A 20,751-nucleotide genomic window follows, 5' to 3' on the forward strand; every position below is an offset into this window, starting at 1 on the left:
CCACTAGATGTAACTTTGCCGCTAGCACATTCGAACCGTACATATGAGTCTGATAGAAAGAGGCAAATGCAGCCTCGGGATCTTTGAAATTACATGCCCGAACATTCTAGCATTTAGATCAACCATTTGTCTCAAATGGTATTTTTTGATGTGATGTCAAAGTACAGTAACCTATCAGGAACACAGTCTGATCCAAATGCTGTACAAGATACTGTATGTATTACAATAACCTTTCATCTATCTGCCTTTTTGTATGGGTTGTCTAGTAACATCCTTTTTATAGAATAACAGGGGGGCTTGTATTAAACTGAGAATTTGGATCATTCCCTTGGAGTGATGGATCCTATGATTTGGCAGGCCAATTGTAAATCTAACTAGATGGTCTGCAGAAGAACATGACAGGACAAGACGTGGTGATTATTCTATTATAAAGCTATAATTGTCTCCCAGCATATTTTCTTTTACGGAGGCACTGCCCTATTGTTTCTCTCAATACTAAGACAAATATTCTTGCTGTGGCACCCACTGTCAAGTGTGGAATAAGCGGCAGATAATCGAACCCCTTGGCCCATCTGCTGAAATGGACTTGATTTAGCTCAGTCACACATTTACCCTTAGAGTAATCTAGTGCAAGTTCAGTACATAGCATAAACACTGCAGAATTTCAGTCAGAGCATTTCGCAGTGTTTAGGCCAGATTTTCTGCAGATTTTTCATATACTTCTTTAAGTCAAAACCAGAATTGGATCCAGGAGAGCAGACCTATAAAGCCTTCCTTTATATATTTCTTCATCTTGGGTTCCGTTCCTGGTTTAGGCTTAAAAGGGCAGCAGATGGTCTGTTTGGGAACTCCAGCTATAGGAAACCCCTGAAGTCACTGACCAAATGTCGGGAGCAGTGCTGGAGTCCTGAGCAAAGCGCTAGCTGATGCTCTGCTCGGGGACTCCAGCAATAGACAGTGTGACTGCCTCTTGCGGTCATGCCACTGATCACACGCCGACACGAACCGCACAGGAAGCAAGCCCTCAGTCACGTGGGGCCATGTCGGCATCAATATTAGAAAAGCTCCAGGACTTCCGGGAACAGTTCACCGGGCTTGAACGGCACCATTCAGTACCGAATTTTTAATTAAAGTATATTAGTAAGTGACATCTTTTTACATAAAAATATGAGTGCAAAGCAATTTTTGTTCCCCGGATAACCCCTTTAACTTATGTTGTGAAAAGATAAGAATTTCTGCACAGAAAATCATGACGAAAATTCCACAGTATTTACGCTACATGTAAATTTACCATTATACCTACAATCTGAGCTTGACCTAATGAATTACTTATTCTTTATATACTACAGTATAAATCATGCCATACAGTCTTATTTTAGCCACGGAACTACACACTGCCTAGAATTTGACATACCGGCAACCTACATTCTAGATTATTCAAATAAATAATATTTGACTTTCATTCACTTTGACGATCACACAGGTGCGCGGCTCGTCACCGTTAAAGTGTGTGTGTCAGAGCAGTGTCTTCTGCCGAGCCGAGCACCTGTGTGATCATCACATGAGCAGGACAGATTTTTATCCCCTGGAATTAAACAATGAAGGTCGATGACTGCAACCAGAGATTTTGAAAATGGTGATAAGCGTTATTTGCTGAAACCTTGTTACCCTTTTAAGGCTGGGTTCACACTGTGCACGTTCGTTGCGTTTTTAACATGTTTTTTTTTTTATATTCGTTGATGAAATGCCATTGAGAGTCATGGGAGTTTATCTACCAAAACAAAAAAATGCATGTTAAAAAGGCAACAAAAAACACTTAACCTTAGAAAGCAAAGTCTGGATAACATATTGTAGAATAAGAATTGTGGAGCTACAGTCCATCCTATATAGTCTCCACTATATTCATAAGCATTGAAAGTGTTTTTTTTTTTAAACTTGGCTACGTTTGAGCTTGTAGGGATTACAAAGTACTCGTGCTTTTATGTATTTCACAGAGGCCTTTGAAGAATACCACTAGATGAGTGGGCCATAGTGACTAGAAATAGGCAGGGAATGAAGAGGGGAATGGTGTATTTTATGACAAGACACAGATGGTTTTCTTGTGGATGTAATGAGGCAGATCAAATAATGATAACCCAGATCTCGTAATTGCCTTCTAATGCAACAGGGAAGTTCTGTGACATTATTTCATTCTGTTTCATGAAAAGGAAGATAATTGTGATAATTACAGATACAATTCATGTTTCTGCTGAATGACATGGTGCATCTCATGAATGTCTGTTTAGAAATGTAGTAATTCGTGGATAAATATTAATATTAGGTTTGTGATATTTCTTACCTTTAGCATCACTATATGTGAATATGGCATACAATAAGTTTTTTTTTTGTTCTTACAAAGTTTTCCCTCAATAATTAAATGAATACTAAACCTAGCAACAAATGATAAGTGTAAACAGAAGAAAAACTTGCCCATAGTGTTTGTCAGTCCGGGGGATTTCATTTTTTGCTGACAGATGACTTAGAAGTGGGGCTAAGGAAAGAGAGCTGGGTGAAATGTTCCTGTCCTCTTGTTGTAGACAACAGTGGGCTTCTTCTGCAGCCAGTTGCCTTCCAATCAGAGGAGATGAAAATTACTAAATTTTGTTTTATATATTTCTCAGTTTTCCATATTAAGGGGAGGGACAATGAGTTGGGGTGAAAGTAGGCTGTCTTTTTGGCGCTATTGAGAAGTGTGGCACAATTTATGATTTTTATTTTTTATTTTTTTTTACAGAAATTCAATAATATTCCTTCAAATTTTGAAGTGTTTCCCTATATAAATAATAGTGATTGTTGGGGAAAGGCGTAAATGGGGACAATGAAACTAATTATTATCCACTTGACAGCTATCATGCTGAACTTTAGGGGCCGAGGGTGATGGGGCACTTTCTGAACCCTCTGAATGAGCTTAAGAGGAGTACTGTCCCAATCTGCATTGTGTTCATTTGAGAAAATTTCGCACAAAACTTAGGGGGATATTTATTAATACGGTCTTAAAGTTAGGCAGGATAAAACTAGACAAGACAGGCAGAAACTATGCCAAATTATAGCTGTATGATAAATTTGGCGTATTTTAAGTCTCCTATTAGCCACACCTCGTTTTCTAGACCCTTTTCAAAACTCTCGACTGAGGTTTAAAAAGTGCCTAAAATGCATAATAAATGTACATGTACGCTCGTTTTTCAGTGCAATTTGAGGCAGAATTCTGACACATTTTGCTTTTGTAATTCCTTCAAATAATCTTCTTTCTCTGACTTCATTAGTTTATTTATAAGGTACTTCATTGACAATGAAGAGGTAGAAGTCGGCTCTGGTGCCACAAAAGAAGATACTTGTATTCTAAATGGTACATGTAGTTGAAGGGCCCATTATTAGTTTTTGCATTAGGGCCCAGGAGCTCCAAGCTACTAAGAAGATTAGATATGTTAATGCAAAAGACCTATTAATTTTGTCTTGTTAATTTAGTTGGTGCAAACACAATCACTAAATGGTTCCCCAAACTGCCACATGGGAGAAACAAAGGCTATGAACACCTTTGAATTAGTTTGTTGTTGTTTTTTTTGCAATTAAAATGTCTATCAGTGTGATTTGTGCAACTTTCGAAATACTTTTTATTAAAAATTATTTTTACTTTTTGACATACAGCTTCTTTATATTCTGTATATAGAACAGCTGTGTCTTGTGCTGAAACCAGGTGCCAGGTGCGCGGGACTGACGGGTTTAGTTCATAACTTAGATGTGATTGATTTATAAGTGGGTCTGATACGCAGGAGCCGCTTTCACTGAACCTGTCAGTCCCGCAGACCTAATGGATTTAGGTCAGCGCACGATACATGTGCTCTGTTTATAGGACACAAAGCAGCTGTATCTGAAAAAGTAAAAAAATAAAAAATATTTTGAAAGTTGCACTAATTTCACTGATTATCTATCTATCTATCTATCTATCTATCTATCTATCTATCTATCTATCTATCTATCTATCTATCTATCTATCTATCTATCTATCTATCTATCTATCTATCTATCTATCTATCTATCTATCTATCTAATCTATCTATCATCTATCTATATATTTTCAATCCATTTCATAGGTGTACTTAGTCTTTAAGTGCACCCCATATGCTTATGAAAATAGGAGGTGTTTTTGCTCCGTTCATTAATTCCTTCTGGTAATTCAAAGGTATCATGTGATATGCTTCATGACGTTTAATTCTTCTTTGTAGTCACATTGTCCGTCACTCTTCTTAACTTAGGGTGTTACAGTGTCTCTGGCAGCAGTTACTATAAATAAAGCCTTCTGATCAAGGGTGTAGCTAAAGGTTCATGGGCCCCATTGCAAAATTTATTCTTGAACTGCCCCAACTTCTCATCCTGGCCGGTGTGGCCCGCAGCTTTCAGCTGCATCGCTGGGTCTTTTAAGAGACCCATCGTTGCAGCACTAGCAGCCAGGGATGTTTCTAAAAGACCTCAGGAGCACAAGCCCCAAGACGTATGTTTTGACCCCCAAAATTTATTATATTTATAAGACTATGACACCTATAGCTCCATCACTGAATAGGATTACAGCGACTTAGCAGACAGTATCACACATCATCGGATTAGATACAGGGCCCAGCAGACAGGAGCTGCACCTGGACCGGACCTTGGAGCGAGGAGGGTAAGTATACTGTTATTGCGGATAGATGTGGTGTGGGGGGCCATGGGACCAGCCTGGTCAAAGTTGTGACCGCTGTGACCCCTATAGCTACGCCACTGCCTCTGATTTTTTTTTCTTTTACTGCTCCCCCGATTGCACATAAGATCAGTGTTATTCTCTATGGCTTAGTATTGCTTTGTATCTATGAACGTGTATATAGATGGAATTGTATACATAAGAATTGACTTAAAGGTAATGTGTCGCTAGAAAATTATTATTATTTTTTTTAGTTAAACAGTGTATAAATGATTAAGCATTGTTCTAATTTTTTTTATTTTTTCACGAGTCAGGAAATATTATAAATTAGATTCTAATTTATAACATTTCCTAGTGCTGGTCACTAGATGGAGCAATTTCCAAAATTGCAGCATTGGCATGTGGTAAAGCAACCACATTGCTTTATGCTGCAAAATTTTAGAAAACACACTCGCTCTAGTGAGCTCACAGAATCCCCCCTCCCTTATCCTGGCTAGTGGCAGGAGAAAGGAGGGGATTGAACGGTCAAACCTCCTACACTGTGTGTCGCCATTTTATGAGCTAACACACAGTGTAGTAGGTTTACATACAGTGGTAATCACACACTAAAACACGTACATACACAGAAATAATTTACCTGCTCCTGCCGCCGCCGCTCCCTCCGGTCCATCCGCTCCGTCTGCTTCCTCCGCTCCAAGTGCTTGCATTAGAACACAAGTCCGGAAGCCGCGACCGGAAGTAGTAATCTTACTGTCCGGCCGCAGCTTTCGGTCCACAAGAAAATGGCGCCGGACGTCGCTCGGCCGAAGACCTTCCATTTGGACTGTTCCCACACAGACGGCGTACAGCATAGTGAATGGAACGGGTCCCGTTCGAATTCTCTATGGGGCTGTATTCCATATCTGTATGTGTCGTTAATCGACACATAGAGATGAAAAAAAAAATGGCAGCCCCCATAGACAAGAAAAAGTGCAGAAATAAAAAAAAGTAAAACACAAACACACAAATAAATAAAACATTTTTTAATAAAACACTAAAAGCAAAATTGATATATAAAAAAAAAAAATTGCGACACCCTTCCTTTAAAGGAAGTACGAGGTGGAACAATAATTGTGTGTAATTGAAGAGATTATATAGAAATAAGCAGATAAGATCTGGCCTGGAAAAAGAAATGCATTGTTGCACAGAATCATCTAGATTCTATCCCTTTTCAAATGTCAACAACCATTTTCATGCTTGCAGATCTTATTTAGGAAGTGGAAATAATAGATTCTGAATGCAAGCTAATGTTTCAGGTCAGGCTGAAAAATATTTCTACCTTTCCTTAATTCAATAGAAGGTACATTAGAAGTATTTCAAACAGAATAGAGCTGAGATCATGGCAGATTTGAGTAATATTCATAAAACAAGAACAATTATTTTTATATTAAGTACTAGAAAAAGTACCCGGTGTTGCCGGCGTATAACGTGTCGGTCTGTCTGTTTGTGTGTTCATTGGCTTTGTTCCTAAGGTGCCCAGGAGGTCAATCCATGCCCTCGTATTTTCTTGGTTTACGGGGAAATCGCTAATAGTCCTATTTACCCCGGCAGTTGCACACTGTTTATTTCGATTTTAACTTCCTAAATACCTAATCTGGTTGCTATGGGTAACCGCTCCCCTGTACGTTTCTATCTAGGATTATCTTGTAAAGTGCATTACCTGATACTGCTAGATAAAAACATCTTTACTATAAAAGCGAATGTCTGTATTCACTTTTATAGTATTGGATTGTGACCATGTGATAATGACTGATAACAGAGAACAACAGCAAGGTCAGGACCTTTACGAAAACCTTCCTGAACACTCGATGTACCTACGTGCCAAATTTGGCGTCAAACAGTTCAGGTGTTTGGATGCCTATAGTGGACGACAAACAGACATTCCCTATAATGGTTTATAACAGAGGACAACGGCAAGGTTGAGACATTTACAAAAACCTTCCCTAACACCCGATGTACATATGTGCTAAATTTGTGGTCAAATGGTTGAGGCATTTAGAGGACAGACAGACATTGACTATTACACTGGTCCATTTGTTTGTTGTTTGTGTGTGTGTGGTTAAAAACTTAATTCCCTACTGATATGAAGCCAATATATCCAATAAAGTCCAAGTGCAGGGTTCCTTTTTGGAGGCATGACTGCTCTGAAAGGGGTTCAATTTATGAGAATGCTGAAATCCACGGGCTTGGTTCTGTTGAGCGATTTCAGCAGCTCGGGCAGCAGCCATGCTCTTAGACGAAAGACTCCTGTGGCAAAGTGCAGGGTTCCTTATTGGAGGCATGACTGGTATGAAAGGGTTTCAATTCATGAGAATACTCAGATCAGGTACAGTTATAGGTACAGATATAGGTACAGTTCGTTTACGGAGAGTAACACGACGAGTAATGAAAAAATGGCTTGGTTGTTATGGAAACCCGGTCTAAAACTGTGATTATGTGAGTGAGGCTATGAATGAAGGACCTGCATGCTTCTATTGGTTAATATGGGTCATGTGATATGGAGGAAGGTTGTTGATGTGGAAGCCAGTGGTGCCATATTTGCTTTTGTAAATATGTCGAACAGTAGGTCCTAGAGAGCTGAAAGCTGGTCTAAAACCTTCGGAAGTGCGTGATTTACTGATGTGCCAAATTTGGTGTAGATTGGTCCAGTCGTTTGGCCATGCATAAAGAACATGCCACATACAAAATACATCAGACAACAGAAATTAATTTTATATAAATACATGCATACATATATACATATATATATATATATGTATGCATGTATTTATATATGTATTTATATATGTATGTATATGTATGCATGTATTTATATATATATGTATGTATGTATGTATATATATATATATATATATATATATCGAGAGAGAGAGATATATAGATAGAGATATTCGGCATACATTACATGCTTGCAAAGGTTAAAAAGTAGTGCCAAGAAGCAAGTAATATCCTACATATAAATTTTTTGACTCACAATAGGACAGGCCATAGTGAACAACTGAAGTATACACTGTATGACATTGAGTATATAGACCTTTGGGCATACATTTCAATAGTAGTTTCAGGCCACTATGCTTGGAAGGGTTCACAGCGCCCTACATAAAAAAAACAGTTCCATTAATTCTATGTAATATGACATTTTAACAGTTGCGTAACAGGGCCAGAGATACTATATTTTTACAATCCTGTTCTCAAAATGCTTACAGTGGAGAAATAACGAGAAAGTTAACAATCTCCGAACATTACTCCTGATTTAGACCGTTATACTAACTGATCACTAATTATTCAGACCTGTTTAGATACAGTATAGACGGCCAATTTCTAAATAACTTGTTATTAAAGTTGTCCTTCCAGATGGCAATGACTTAAGTTAAAATGACAATTCACCCATTGATCTGTGCCTTGATCTGTGACCTGGGCTTCTATTAATTTGCTTCTATTTGGTACGGACAGTATTGCCAACGACCAACCGAACAACGGGCAAAAAAAAATCTAACATGTCAGATCGAATTTTTGAACAGATTTTTGAAAATAAGTTATCAAATTCTGCTTTTTCAGGAGACAAAAATAACATGTATATGTCCAGCTTTTGCTGTGGTTTGGTGTTTTAGAGCGAAGCTTAAACTATCACAGATTTATGTATCATTGCAGATAATAGACATAGAGCAGATAGTTTATAGGCTGCCTGCCATTAAATTCAATCTTAATAAATGCAAGGATTTGTAAATACAGTTATAAAAGATTTATATTAAGATATTCACTATTTGTAATTAAATATGGAATACAATAATAAGCACAATAAAGTAAAAGACCAAACCGAAATGGCTATGAATTCAATAAAACACAAACGGTTTCTAGGTCCTCTGCTTTTCTACAATTTAAGGGAGATAGTGGAAATAAATCTTTATACTGAACTTATCAATAAATTACTTATTTTTCACACGTAAACCAAATGACTCTAAATTGATAATTTGTGAGTACAGCATCTGTAAAATAGCAAGTGTTTTACAACATCTAAAAACTTGTTGCAATGCAATATATATGTTGCTTGGTAAATATTCTGCTTGTCTTCGTAGACACGATGCCGGCTGGTCTGTGCACCCGGGTAATCAGGGTGACCGGCAACGAAAACATGAAGACCTGACTGATGAAGAGAAAGAAGTTATCAACCGAGTTATAGCAAGAGCTAGCAAAATGGAAGAAATGGAGCAAGAACGGATTGGGTGAGTCAAACTGTATTTGTGAGCTTCATATGGTTGTGATTTTTTTTGCTTTTTTGAAGTACCAAGTGCCCTGGTTTGGAAGCAGTATAATTAATGCATTAGAAAATTGTAATTCAATTATTATTAATCTTTTTTCCCCAGAAATTCTTATTTTACAAGTCTGCTAAAAACCTGCAGGATTCCAGGAATTGCGTATTCCCAAAAGTTGCACTGCAGCTTTTTTGTGTATAGCAGCATGTATTCTGTCAATGCATTAAAGACTCATGATGATATATAAAACCGCTGCAGATTAGTAGACCCTGTATATGCAGTGCACTGACAGAGTACAGGCTGCAGGAAACCGAAGATTGTGTTCCGCTGATTCCCCGTAGCCCTAGTGTTTGTACTGGAAGTTTCTTATATGACATTATGATTATTGCTTCCTTTACAAACTGTGGAGCTCCAAGATCGCGCTTCTACCACAGTAAGCTTACTTACATGTGCAATGAAAGTTTATTTCTATTTTAGTTCAATTTCTATTGAATGAACTGTGTTTGATCATACACATAGGAAGTTTTTTTTTTTGTTTTTTTTTTTATACTTCCCTTTTTGACAAGACTGATGTGGGATCAGACTTTTTTAAGACATTGGTGTAATTTTATTGTCAATCTTAAAGCCAAATGTCAAAATATGTAATCCTCATGTAAAACATGACTGGCATAAGTACATGTGCTGATAGTCAGTCTTTGCATTATAATTTATTCTTGTACATAACTATAAGTAGATTTGCGCATATAACTTGAGTGTTAACACATTTCTGCGTATAGTATGTTGTGATATTCATGTTATTGTGATCTGGGCATATTTATATATGCACATCTATATAATATATTCAGTGCTTTCAGGGATAGTTTTATATATGTAACATACTTTATGCCTAGTTAGAGGTCTAGCAAACAACAATTCTGCTCTGCTTGTGTATAACAAACCAACCTAAATTAAAGGTATCCATTGGCCTTCGAGGCTGAAATTGAATTCTTTAAATAAAGAAATTTTTCTTTAGGCTATGAAATCTGCCAAGCCTCACAGATCCAGTGTTTCTGTCTGGCTGCTGGGAATGTCTTGTGCTGGGTTGCTACGCATGCAGATTTTAACCTTTCATATTACGATTGGTCTGTGTGGGCATAATTGTGAAGGCAAGTGTTACTTCTTATCTCTTTGACAAGCAGAATAAATTGGAATTATATAGCTGCGGTGACTTTCCAATCATACAGACAGATGCAATTATTTCAAAGCAAACTATGCATTCTAAAATTGATGGAAAGGCTGATTATTCCTCCGTGCATTTATATATGTATAATTTATATATATATATATATATATATATATATTTATATATATATTTATATACAGTATATATACACGAGTTTGGATTATAATTTACAATTGTTCATGTTGAAACAATATTGTAATATTTGGAATAAAATCAACTATCTCTGCCCTCATACAGTGTAAAGTTTATTTACAAAAACACGTTCTCTACATTATATACCGGTCAGAGGTGTAACTTAGAGTTCCAGGCCTGTGCAAAACCTGTAACAGGGCCCTCCGCTTACCATGTACTGTTGATGATGATACTGGTGGACTTTTATGCTGTAGACGGGGCTTTTAGGCCTCCTTAGACACCAGGGCTCAGATGTTACAGCTACTTCGGCACAGGTAAAGTTTTCCTTTCAAAATGTATACCTGGAATTACATTTTTAATTATCTATCTATCTATCTATCTATCTATCTATCTATCTATCTATCTATCTATCTATCTATCTATCTATCTATCTATCTATCTATCTATCTATCTATCTATCTATCTATCTATCTCTCTAATCTATCTAATCTATCTCTCTAATCTATCTAATCTATCTCTCTAATCTATCTCTCTAATCTATCTAATCTATCTATCTAATCTATCTCTCTAATCTATCTAATCTATCTAATCTATCTATGCACTCCGGTGAATCTATTTATTTCTCCGCATGTACTTATATTCTGTATCCATAGAAGTAAACATTTGCCCAAAAAGTATCCTTGTTGCATACGTTTGACAGGTCAGTGGTCAGAAAAATAAAAACATGCCATACAAACCTTGAAAAAAGTTAAACAAAGCTTGTGATCTATCACCATGACCTTACATTAGCTTTCTTATTTTTCAGTTTGCTTTTACTGTGCATAAAAAAAAGTGCCTGTTGCTACGAAAAAAAAACATGAAAAAGCAGACTTATTGATAGGCATTTTTGCTTGTGGTGACTCGGTAATAGAGATCTTTCCAGGATTAAAATAATAAATTATATACTTATTTTACTGATTTTGCATTATTCCCACATTGCTGTCCTACTTGGTCCCTGAAACTCTCTCGTGAGGTTTCTCCACGAAAACATATTGTCTATAGTTGAAGAATTATGGCACATACTAACTCCGTGGTTACATAGTGTCACCTGAATGCAGAAGTCACTTATTTCCACCATAGTGACGCTTCATTTATATAGACGTCATTACATTGCATAGTCAACAGGGTACAGCAGGGAAGAAAGCATAAAAGTTTCAGGAAAATAATGCTAAATCAGTGAGCTTGGTATATAGAAAAGCTTGTTATTTCCAGGGACGCTCACACACCGGTGTGTGTGTGTGTGTGTGTGTGTGTGTATGTTATTATATACATTGCACTTCTCTTATCACTTACAGTGTCCCTCCTTATAGTCACAAAGTGTCCTCCCTTAATATTATATAGAACGACTGAAGCCACTGTGTGTGGTCTGTATTTGTTTAGGGGGACTGAGATGTCGTCATATGTACTATTTTTGCCTGGTACAGTACACGGTAGTTTGCTGTCACAGTCTCTGAGACCCCGGACCCCCCAAAGTTAACATTTTGTATGCACCTCTGATTATTTTAAAATATTTAAGCCTATGCAGCCCAAACCCTGAAAACCCCTTTAAGTACGGTAAATGGGGCTTAACATCCCTGCAACTTTACTTAACGTGTACAGTTAAAACCCAATATATGTATTAGGCATTCACATGCTAATCAAACTATTTAGATGTTCATGTGTTAACTATATTGTAATGTATTTACACAAACCACAAAAAGATCTGTCAACAGCAGTTATCCTGATTTGATCATTTCAAGGTTGCTACGAAACATTAGAAAAATCTGCAAAATAGATGAACACCACATAAAGATAAGAAAAAAAAAAAATAAGGATGCAAGATTTTACATTGGGAAACGATATAGCTCATGTTAAATGAGCACTCCACTTTTTTATTTTATTTTTATTTCCCCCTCCATTTGTACATTGGTGTTTCAGTGGCGTGCGGTGTGCAGAAATACTTACCAATCCGTGTATCACATAGTTTTTGGGTCCAGCGCCGCCCACGTAATCACATGCTGACTTGGTCTAGAATCACTGTGCTTTTGAGAAAACCGGAACTCAGGCTCTCAATGCATTCCTATGGGAGCCAGAACGAGTCTCCATAAGAATGCATTGAAAGCCTGAGTTCCAGTTTTCTCAAAAGCACAGTGATTCTAGACCAGGTCAGAATCTGATCACGTGAGCGGCACTGGACCCGAAAACGAAGTGATGCACGGATCGTTAAGTATTTCTGCACACCGCACGCCACTGAAAAACCAATGTACAAATATTAGGGGCATAAAAAAAACACACAAAAAAAACCTGGAGTGCTCCTTTAAACTCCCCCTTAATAGTTGTTGATGTGTATGAGTGAAACATGGCGGCTTTGCATGTTCTTACATTGAATGTTTTTCTACACTTAATGACATAACAAGTCTTCGCTTGACTTTACAGATAGTTCCAAGTGTCAGGGGGATGGTCATTCACAACTCATCACTTCGGCTGCTAACACCTTTCTCCGTTGTTCTACCGTATTGAACTCATAATTTTACAATCGTGACTAATATCTCAGAAATTGTCACTCATAATTTGTTCTTCAGTGCTCATCACTCATTGCTCATCCGTCATACCCGGTTACTTACTGTTTGTCATCATGTTAGACACAACTTCTCATACTCTCCACAGGGCTTTTTGAATCTGATAAATGATATCAGGGCCTGACAAATAGAAATATAATACAAAAGTTATATTTTTAGCTAGACTGTCCTCTTGTTTTAGTGCTTCTTTTCCAGCAAAATTATTTTCTCATAGCAAAATGACAATACTTCAAAGGCTATTTTATGTAGTACAGAATACACATACACTGCCTTGTAAAAGTATTCACCCCATTTGCGTTTTTTCCTTTTTTGTTGCATAACAACTTTAAATTAAAATGGATTTTTGGGGGGTTTGTACCGTTTGATTTTGACAACATGCCTACGACTTTGAAGGCACAAAATATTTTTTACTGTGACACAAGCAATAATTAAGAAAAAAAAAATTCTCTTTTAATGTGCATAAGTATTTACTCCCTAATTGTAAATATTTTGTGGAGCCGCTTTTTGCCGCAATTTCAGATGTAAGTCTCTTGAGTTATCTCTATTAGCTTAGCACATCTAGACACTGGGATTTTTGCCCATTCTACTAGGCAAAACTGCTCCAACTCTTACAAGTTAAATGGGTTGCATTGGTGTACAGCAGTCTTCAAGTCATGCCACGGATTCTCAATTGGATTCTCAATATGTCTTTGTTAGGAGTGCTGTACTGGGCTGGAGTAAACACTCCTCAGTATATACGTTCACAAGATAAATATTAGCTTTTTTGAGAGCATATTGCAATCTCTTTATACGGGTATGGTCTGGTCGATTTACTTCCCCTTCTCCCTTATTTTATTTGATTCAATGGCTTCTGCTAAGTATATCTCTCAATTTTGAGAAGTAGTATGTAGTAGGGACAAACCAAATGCTTTATTACTAATTCTCTATCCAGGTTTATGTCCGAGATGGTTACCGGGGCAACAGCAAAGTTTCTCACGAGGTGATGATAGCGCGCGCCGAGCCTGCGATTCCATTGGCTCTGAGGGAGAGGTGGAAGGAAGTCCTGGCATCCGTCACTCTAGAGGGCTGGGCTAAGCCATTATAAGTTTGGCGTCCTCGCCGCCGTGTGCGGCTCTCATCGTAGCCGCCGGAGTTTGAATATCATAACTCCATCCCTCGTACTAATTGGTATTGTCTAATAATATCTTTTCAAACAATATCTTGAACATTTAATAGATAAAGAATAAATAGTCCCCTAAGGTGTCGTTGGGTCATACTGCAGACGAAACGCGTTGAGACACATGTGAATACTCTCATGTATATTCTGAGTACAATTTCAATTGTGGGGCAGTAAGTCGGTTGCTTGATCATACAGCTGTGAGTTCAGACAGAGTTGTATTTTTCACAGGTCTGATCTTCTATAGCAACGATTCCCCCACCATATACCAATTATTTTAGGTGGAATATAGGAAGGAAGCTTTTGTGCTATTTGTAATTTTAAAATATATCTTATAAAAGTGAGATTTTAGTTTATTATGTCCACAAGAGAGTCAGTGAATCCCTGTGTAAACAGGGCAGCAATCTGCAGATTAACGAGCAAACGCTCGATCATCTGCTGGTCATATGGGTTTAAAAAAGTTAAATATTATCATTGTTGGCAGTATGTTTCTGTCTGCTTATGAAAATTGGGTGGACCTCACGTCGTTTTTTTCTAAATATTATTATTATTATTATATATTTTTATTTTTTAAATGACGTGGGGTCCCCCCCATTTTTCATAACCAGACAGATACAACATGGCAGCAGCAGCCTAGCATTACCAGGGTGGGGAGGGCCACTGTTTTTGGGCTTTCCCAGCCTAATATTAGCCTGCAGCCACCCCAGTGCCCGACCATCACTACAGATGATCTTGTACTGGATTGTACCCGGCTCTTCCCGGCGCCCCTGGTGGCGGTTTGTACTGGGGTAATAATGGGGGTTAGTCTTAGCCTCCACACCGGATAACACTAAGCCCCGCCTTAGTAATGAACGCGGTCAATCAGCCAACAGCCATTTCTTAGGCCAGGGGTCTCAAGCTTGCGGCCCCTGGGGCTGTCATCTGCGGCCCGCGGGACACAGAGCCGATAGTGCAGGCTCTGCTCCAGAACTCTGTGGAATTCCCTGACATCGCTGTCCACATATGGACAGCGATATCTGAGGCTTCCCCAGAGCAGGAGTCCTGTGCAGAGCGCTAGTATAGGCTCTACTCCGGGACTCTGTGGAATTCCCTGACATTGTTGTCCATATATGGACAGTGTTGTCAGGGTCTTCCCCCAGAGCGGAGTCCCAGTGATGTCAGGAGCTCTGCCCGGGACTCCAGCTCTGGGGTTGCCCCTGACATCCATGTCCATATATGGACAGTGATGTCAGGAGCAGAGCTGGAATCCCAGGTAGAGTGCTAGAAGCGGCTCTGCTCCGGGACTCCAGCTCTGGGCAAGCCCCTGACATCACTGTCCATATATGGACACTGATGTCAGTGGTTTCCCCAGAGTTCCAGCGCAGAACCTATACTAGTGCTCTGCTCCGGGACACCGGCTCTATGGTTGCCCCTGATATCACATTACGGTCTAGGAGGATCCCCGGACAATGTCACTGTGTATGGACAGTGACATCAGGGGCTCCAACAGCAGAGGAATCCCCAGCCAAAGCGTCGGCAACACTCTGGCTGGGGATTCCACTCCTAGAGGGAGCCCCAATAGAGCTATCTACTTGGGGGTGTGTGGCAGCATCTGCGGGGGGTGTGTGGCAGCATCTGCGGGGGGTGTGTGGCAGCATCTGCGGGGGCACTGTGGCAGCATCTGCGGAGGGCACTGTGGCAGCATCTGCGGAGGGCACTGTGGCAGTATCTGCGGAGGTCACTGTGGCATTATCTACAAGTCGGTGTGTGGCAGTATCTACAGAGCACACTGGCATTATCTAGGGGTGTGTTGCATTATCTACAGAGGGCCCTGTGGCTATATCTACAGAGGGCCCTGTGGCTGTATCTACAGAGGGCACTGTGGCAGTATCTATAGAGGGCTCTGCGGCACGATCTAAAAAGGGGCTACCCAATCTTGACGTGTGTCTGCCAAACACTGCCAACTGAGCCGCCGGACTGCATTTAGCGACACTTAAACTGGAAAACTGGATTGGTGAAATAATCACGTGGAAAATTCTCTCAAATTTTAAACCTAGCGGTATTATTATAGTAATGTAGTATTATTATTATTATTATTATTATTATTATTATTATTATTATTATTATAGTAATATAGTGTTATAGTAGTTCAAATAACTAATTGATTAACAATAATTTTGTATTGCATCAAATTTGAAAGTAATGCGGCCCGTCAGCCGTCCACTTCCCATTTTTTCTATATGTGGCCCACTTACCCGGCCGAGTTTGAGACCCCTGACTTAGGTGGTAATAAAGTTTAAAAGACAATACAAGGACATAGAAAAAATATTTTATTGAAAAATACACACAACCCTTGTTAACCATATTATTGAAGATAAAAAAAGCCATCATCAAAGTAGTCCTCGGATCCAACGTAGTCCAACATACGAACCTGTAAAAAAACACAAACACAAAAAAAAACATTAGTGTAACATGCGGTAGGCTTAGATACAGGGCCTATGTGTGATACTGTCTTTTGGACCCTGTATATGAGCCTACCACATATTAGGCTTAGATAAAGGACCCCAGCAGACAGTAATCTTGTACAGTATAAGATTACGGTCTGCTGGGGGCCTGTATCTAAGCCTACTATGTGGTAGGCTTAGATACAGGGCCCCAGAAGACCGTAATCTTATAAGTATAAGATTACTGTCTGCTGGGGCCCTGTATCTAAGCCTACTATGTGGTAGGCTTAGATACAGGGTCCATCAGACAGGATCACAGATGGTGTGATCCAGTCTCCTGGGCCCTGTATCTAAGCCTACCACAAGGTAGGCTTAGATACAGGGCCCAGCAGACCGTAGCGTTACACTTCCCATTCTCTTCGGCTTTGGGGCCTGGTCGCAATTGCGACCGCTGTGACCACTATAGTTACTCCCAGATTGAGCCGAAGATCTGGGGCTTGGGTCCCGAAGGCCTGATGCTAGCAACACCCATGTTGGAGACATGCACGCACACACGCACGCGCACACACACACACACACACACACACACACACACACGCGCACGCTCTGTGATACATATCCGCTAAATAGTGGATGTGAGCAACAATTTATATTATTTAAAGCTTTTATAGTTGTGACACATTATTTCCATTTTGTTATAATGCATTTAATGTTTTTTTTTGTGGGATGTTCAAAGTTTGATATTTTTTTTTATAACCCAGCCCTGATCTATACTTCTCGACAACTTTGTCTCTGACCTGTTTGGAGAGCTCTTTGGTCTTCATGCTGCTTCCTTAGTGGTGTTGCAGACTTGAGGGTCTTTCAGAACAGGTAAATTTATAAAGACATCATGTGACTGATCATGTGACACTTTGAACTCCACAAACTATGTAATTTCTGATGTTAATTAGTTTGACCAGACAATATTTAGAGTTTTCATAGCAAAGGCATTAAATAAAAATGCACCCACAACGTTCTAGTTTTTATTTTTCCAATTTTTTTCAAACCAGGTATTTTTTTGTTTTTTATTGTTTTTTACTCCACTGTAACAATTTGCATTATATTGTCAGGTCTATTACATAAAATAAAAAATTAAATCCATTTCAATTCCAGGTTAATAATGCCACAAAACAGTGAAAGCACCATGGGGGTGGGGGGTAAACACTTTCTCAAGACACTTTAGGGGTAGGAGAGCAGAATGTTCTCTTCCTTATGTGTGGAGTGTATGGCAGATATAATAGCAGTTTGGCTCCACCCAATAGAGCTTTTCCACATGTACACACGTATGACCGCTTACTTCGAAAAGTCACCTGAAAAGTTAGGTAGGCTTTAGAAACATCCCTACAAGAAAAAAATGGGAAAGAATGAACGTGGATGTCCAGTTATAATAGAAAAGTTAGTACCTATAGATAATGCTTACCTGCTATTTATTCACCTTGGTACTTTCTTCTTGGCTTATTTTTAACTCCACTCCATTTGGGCAGGTCTGTGATTTGTGACTACACCTTAGCTACAGTGCCTAAAGGGATTGAGGTAGTCTGAAATCCACCACCTGTGTCATCATTGGATCCGACTGGTCTCGGCCTCCACAAGGCTGCTGTGTATAAAAGTCCATCGCATGTTCAACAGGATGTCCGTGTGTAGAGCGCTATTTTCCAGAACAGCAAGCGCAGAATGGTTATAAAGTACAGACTTCTAATCAGCCGGGGAGAGGAAAAAAAAGTTGAAATTAGTTAAAGGGGTTCTCCAGGTTTAGAAAATCTTGACTGCTTCTTTATAAAATGAGTGCCACACCTGTCCACTGGTTGTGTGTGCTTTTGCAGCTCAGCCCCATTCACTTCAATGAACTTAAGCTGCAATACCAGACACAACCCAAGGACAGGTGTGGCATTGTTTCTGGACGATAACAGGCATGTTTTTTTTTTCTTAATAATCCTGCACAAACTTTTTAAGTACCACACATATAGTGAGGCAAATAAGCCAGTAATCAGGCTTTCTTGGAAATTCATTTTAATTTGACAACAGCGACGAGAATACTGTTACATATTTGATGGTTTTCTACAGTGGCATAACTACTGCCGTAGCAGCCGTAGCTACGGAGCCTGCGGCATGAGGGGGCCCGTGTCGCCTGCCGGCACAGGCCCCCACCATGGCCGGAGGCTCCGCTAGCAGCCGCTATGGCTGCTACAGCGGGACGCCACTGAACAGTACGGCAGAGCAGGGAGGTATCTAATAATTATTTACTAAAACTGACTTATCAGGAGAGGTGACTGCTCCTCTTTTGATGTATAGGTGCATCAAAATTATCATTATTTTGTGATATCTTTCTATCACCATTCCGAGGTATTGGAATATGAAGAAAAGAAAGTCCTCCGTATCACTCTTTTCGGGACATCACATTTATGTGCAAAATATGTTGTTCTCTTGAAGAAAGGTGTTCTACCGTCACCCAGATCTGTATCAAAGCCAGAGACTTCAAGGTATCAAGTTATAGCGTAGTATTTAAAATTATTAATCCATTAGATCAGAAAATTATGCAAAATTTCCAACTTTGCAGGGCTTATTTGTCAAAGCTCTGTATGGCCGAAATGTCTTCTAAGTTGGTTACTAAGCTACATTCTGGAGCCTTAAGGTCCTATTATGCTGGCCAATATGGGCCATGAAAATGAGCACCAATCATCCCCATACATTTCCATCATGTCGGCAGCAAATCTCCCTGTTTACACAGGGAGATGTGATGCCTACACCGATAATATTTATTGCTGCATAAATGTTACGATCAGCCGGTTTGCTCATTCATCGACTGATCTTTGCCCAGTTTACACAGGGCAATGATCGGGAACGAGCGTTCATATGAACTCTCGTTTGCTTGATCGTTGGCCCGTGTAAAAGGACCTTTAGAGTCTACATCTTTGCATTCTTTAGCTGTTATATTGTCCTACCCGATTACAGATTCCTTCTTATTCTCCTCTTTAGCAGCATGCAGTACTTAAATGTTAAACTGCATCAATGCTGATGGTCTTATGGCTTTCAGTACTATTTTAAGTGAAACCTTGAAAAGTCATAAATGAAAATCACAAGACTGTGATAGTCACTTTGGTCAATTTAGTTACCATTGCCATCTGCCATTTTCTTATAGTTTTTTTTTCCCCATAAATAGTGATATACGATTATAAAGGACCTTGCCATTTGACTCACTACTTGACTGATCAATGCATCTTTAAAATTGTTTTAAAGAGCCTAATAATCTGAAAAGGAATTCTATTTTTATATATTTTTTTTTATTAAATGTGATAATGAATGTTGACATGTTGAAACCGGCCTAGCGAGTAACTGCAGCATGAAATTCATTATCATCTGATAATTGACTATCATTTAAACTCTCCCTGGACGGACCATTGCTTTCAGAATTTTCACTTTTCACCTCCTGTGAAGGGGTAAAATTTAATATCACAAATGACGGAGTGTAAACTTGCTGATCACTTAGAATTGTTCTGAACTATTAGTGGCTCTTCTCATACAATATTAACAAGAAAAGTTTTATATATCATCTGCAGCACGATATGGTAATCTGGCTGCTGCAAGAACTTCCTTAAATATATCATTTCTAGAACACATTGTATTAAGTATTCCCTGGCATTTTGAACAGTAGGAAGTATTCTACTCCAGGGAACAGGAACAGTAGAGTACCAGTTATAAATTGGTCTCTGAGAGACACCTACATTCCTCCTGTAGATGCTACATTAATAAAATCTATTTTTGTTTGTGTCATCTGTAACCGTCAACGTTATCTCAGACCAATAGATTATTACAGCCTGCTTTACACCTACACAATTCTCAGAACTGTGCTCTGACAGTATTATCTGACTTCCAGTCTCAGTCGTCCATGACAGACGGACTCAAATCAATTTAATCAGTCAAAAATGTAATCCATATATTCCTTCTTCACTTCAGCCGTTAGAATAACTTCCATTTTTTTTTTTTTCGTTATTGGTACAATTTTTACTATTGTAAAATTCTAGACATGCAACCAGTGGACTATATAATAATATACTGGATGTGATGCTTTCTTTTTAGTCCATGACCATTACCCATAATGTTAGATAGTATCCAAGAAAGCTAAATATACAGGATATCTTCAATCTCTGGAATACTTTCAGCCTTTAGGACGCCGTCACA

The 20,751-nt window shown here is 38.9% G+C and overlaps 1 protein-coding gene across 1 annotated transcript in view; it reads left to right on the plus strand.

Moving 5' to 3' along the window:
- Positions 1 to 20,751, plus strand: part of RPH3A (rabphilin 3A) — a 180,598-nt gene that overhangs the window by 15,589 nt on the left and 144,258 nt on the right. The window contains exon 3 of the mRNA XM_075835143.1: positions 8,827 to 8,973. Coding sequence (XP_075691258.1) covers positions 8,827 to 8,973 — 147 coding nt within the window. The remainder of the gene's footprint in view (positions 1 to 8,826; positions 8,974 to 20,751) is intronic.

The sequence above is a fragment of the Rhinoderma darwinii genome, chromosome 1 (genome assembly GCF_050947455.1).
Source record: "Rhinoderma darwinii isolate aRhiDar2 chromosome 1, aRhiDar2.hap1, whole genome shotgun sequence".
In the NCBI taxonomy this organism is placed as follows: Eukaryota; Metazoa; Chordata; class Amphibia; order Anura; family Rhinodermatidae; genus Rhinoderma; species Rhinoderma darwinii.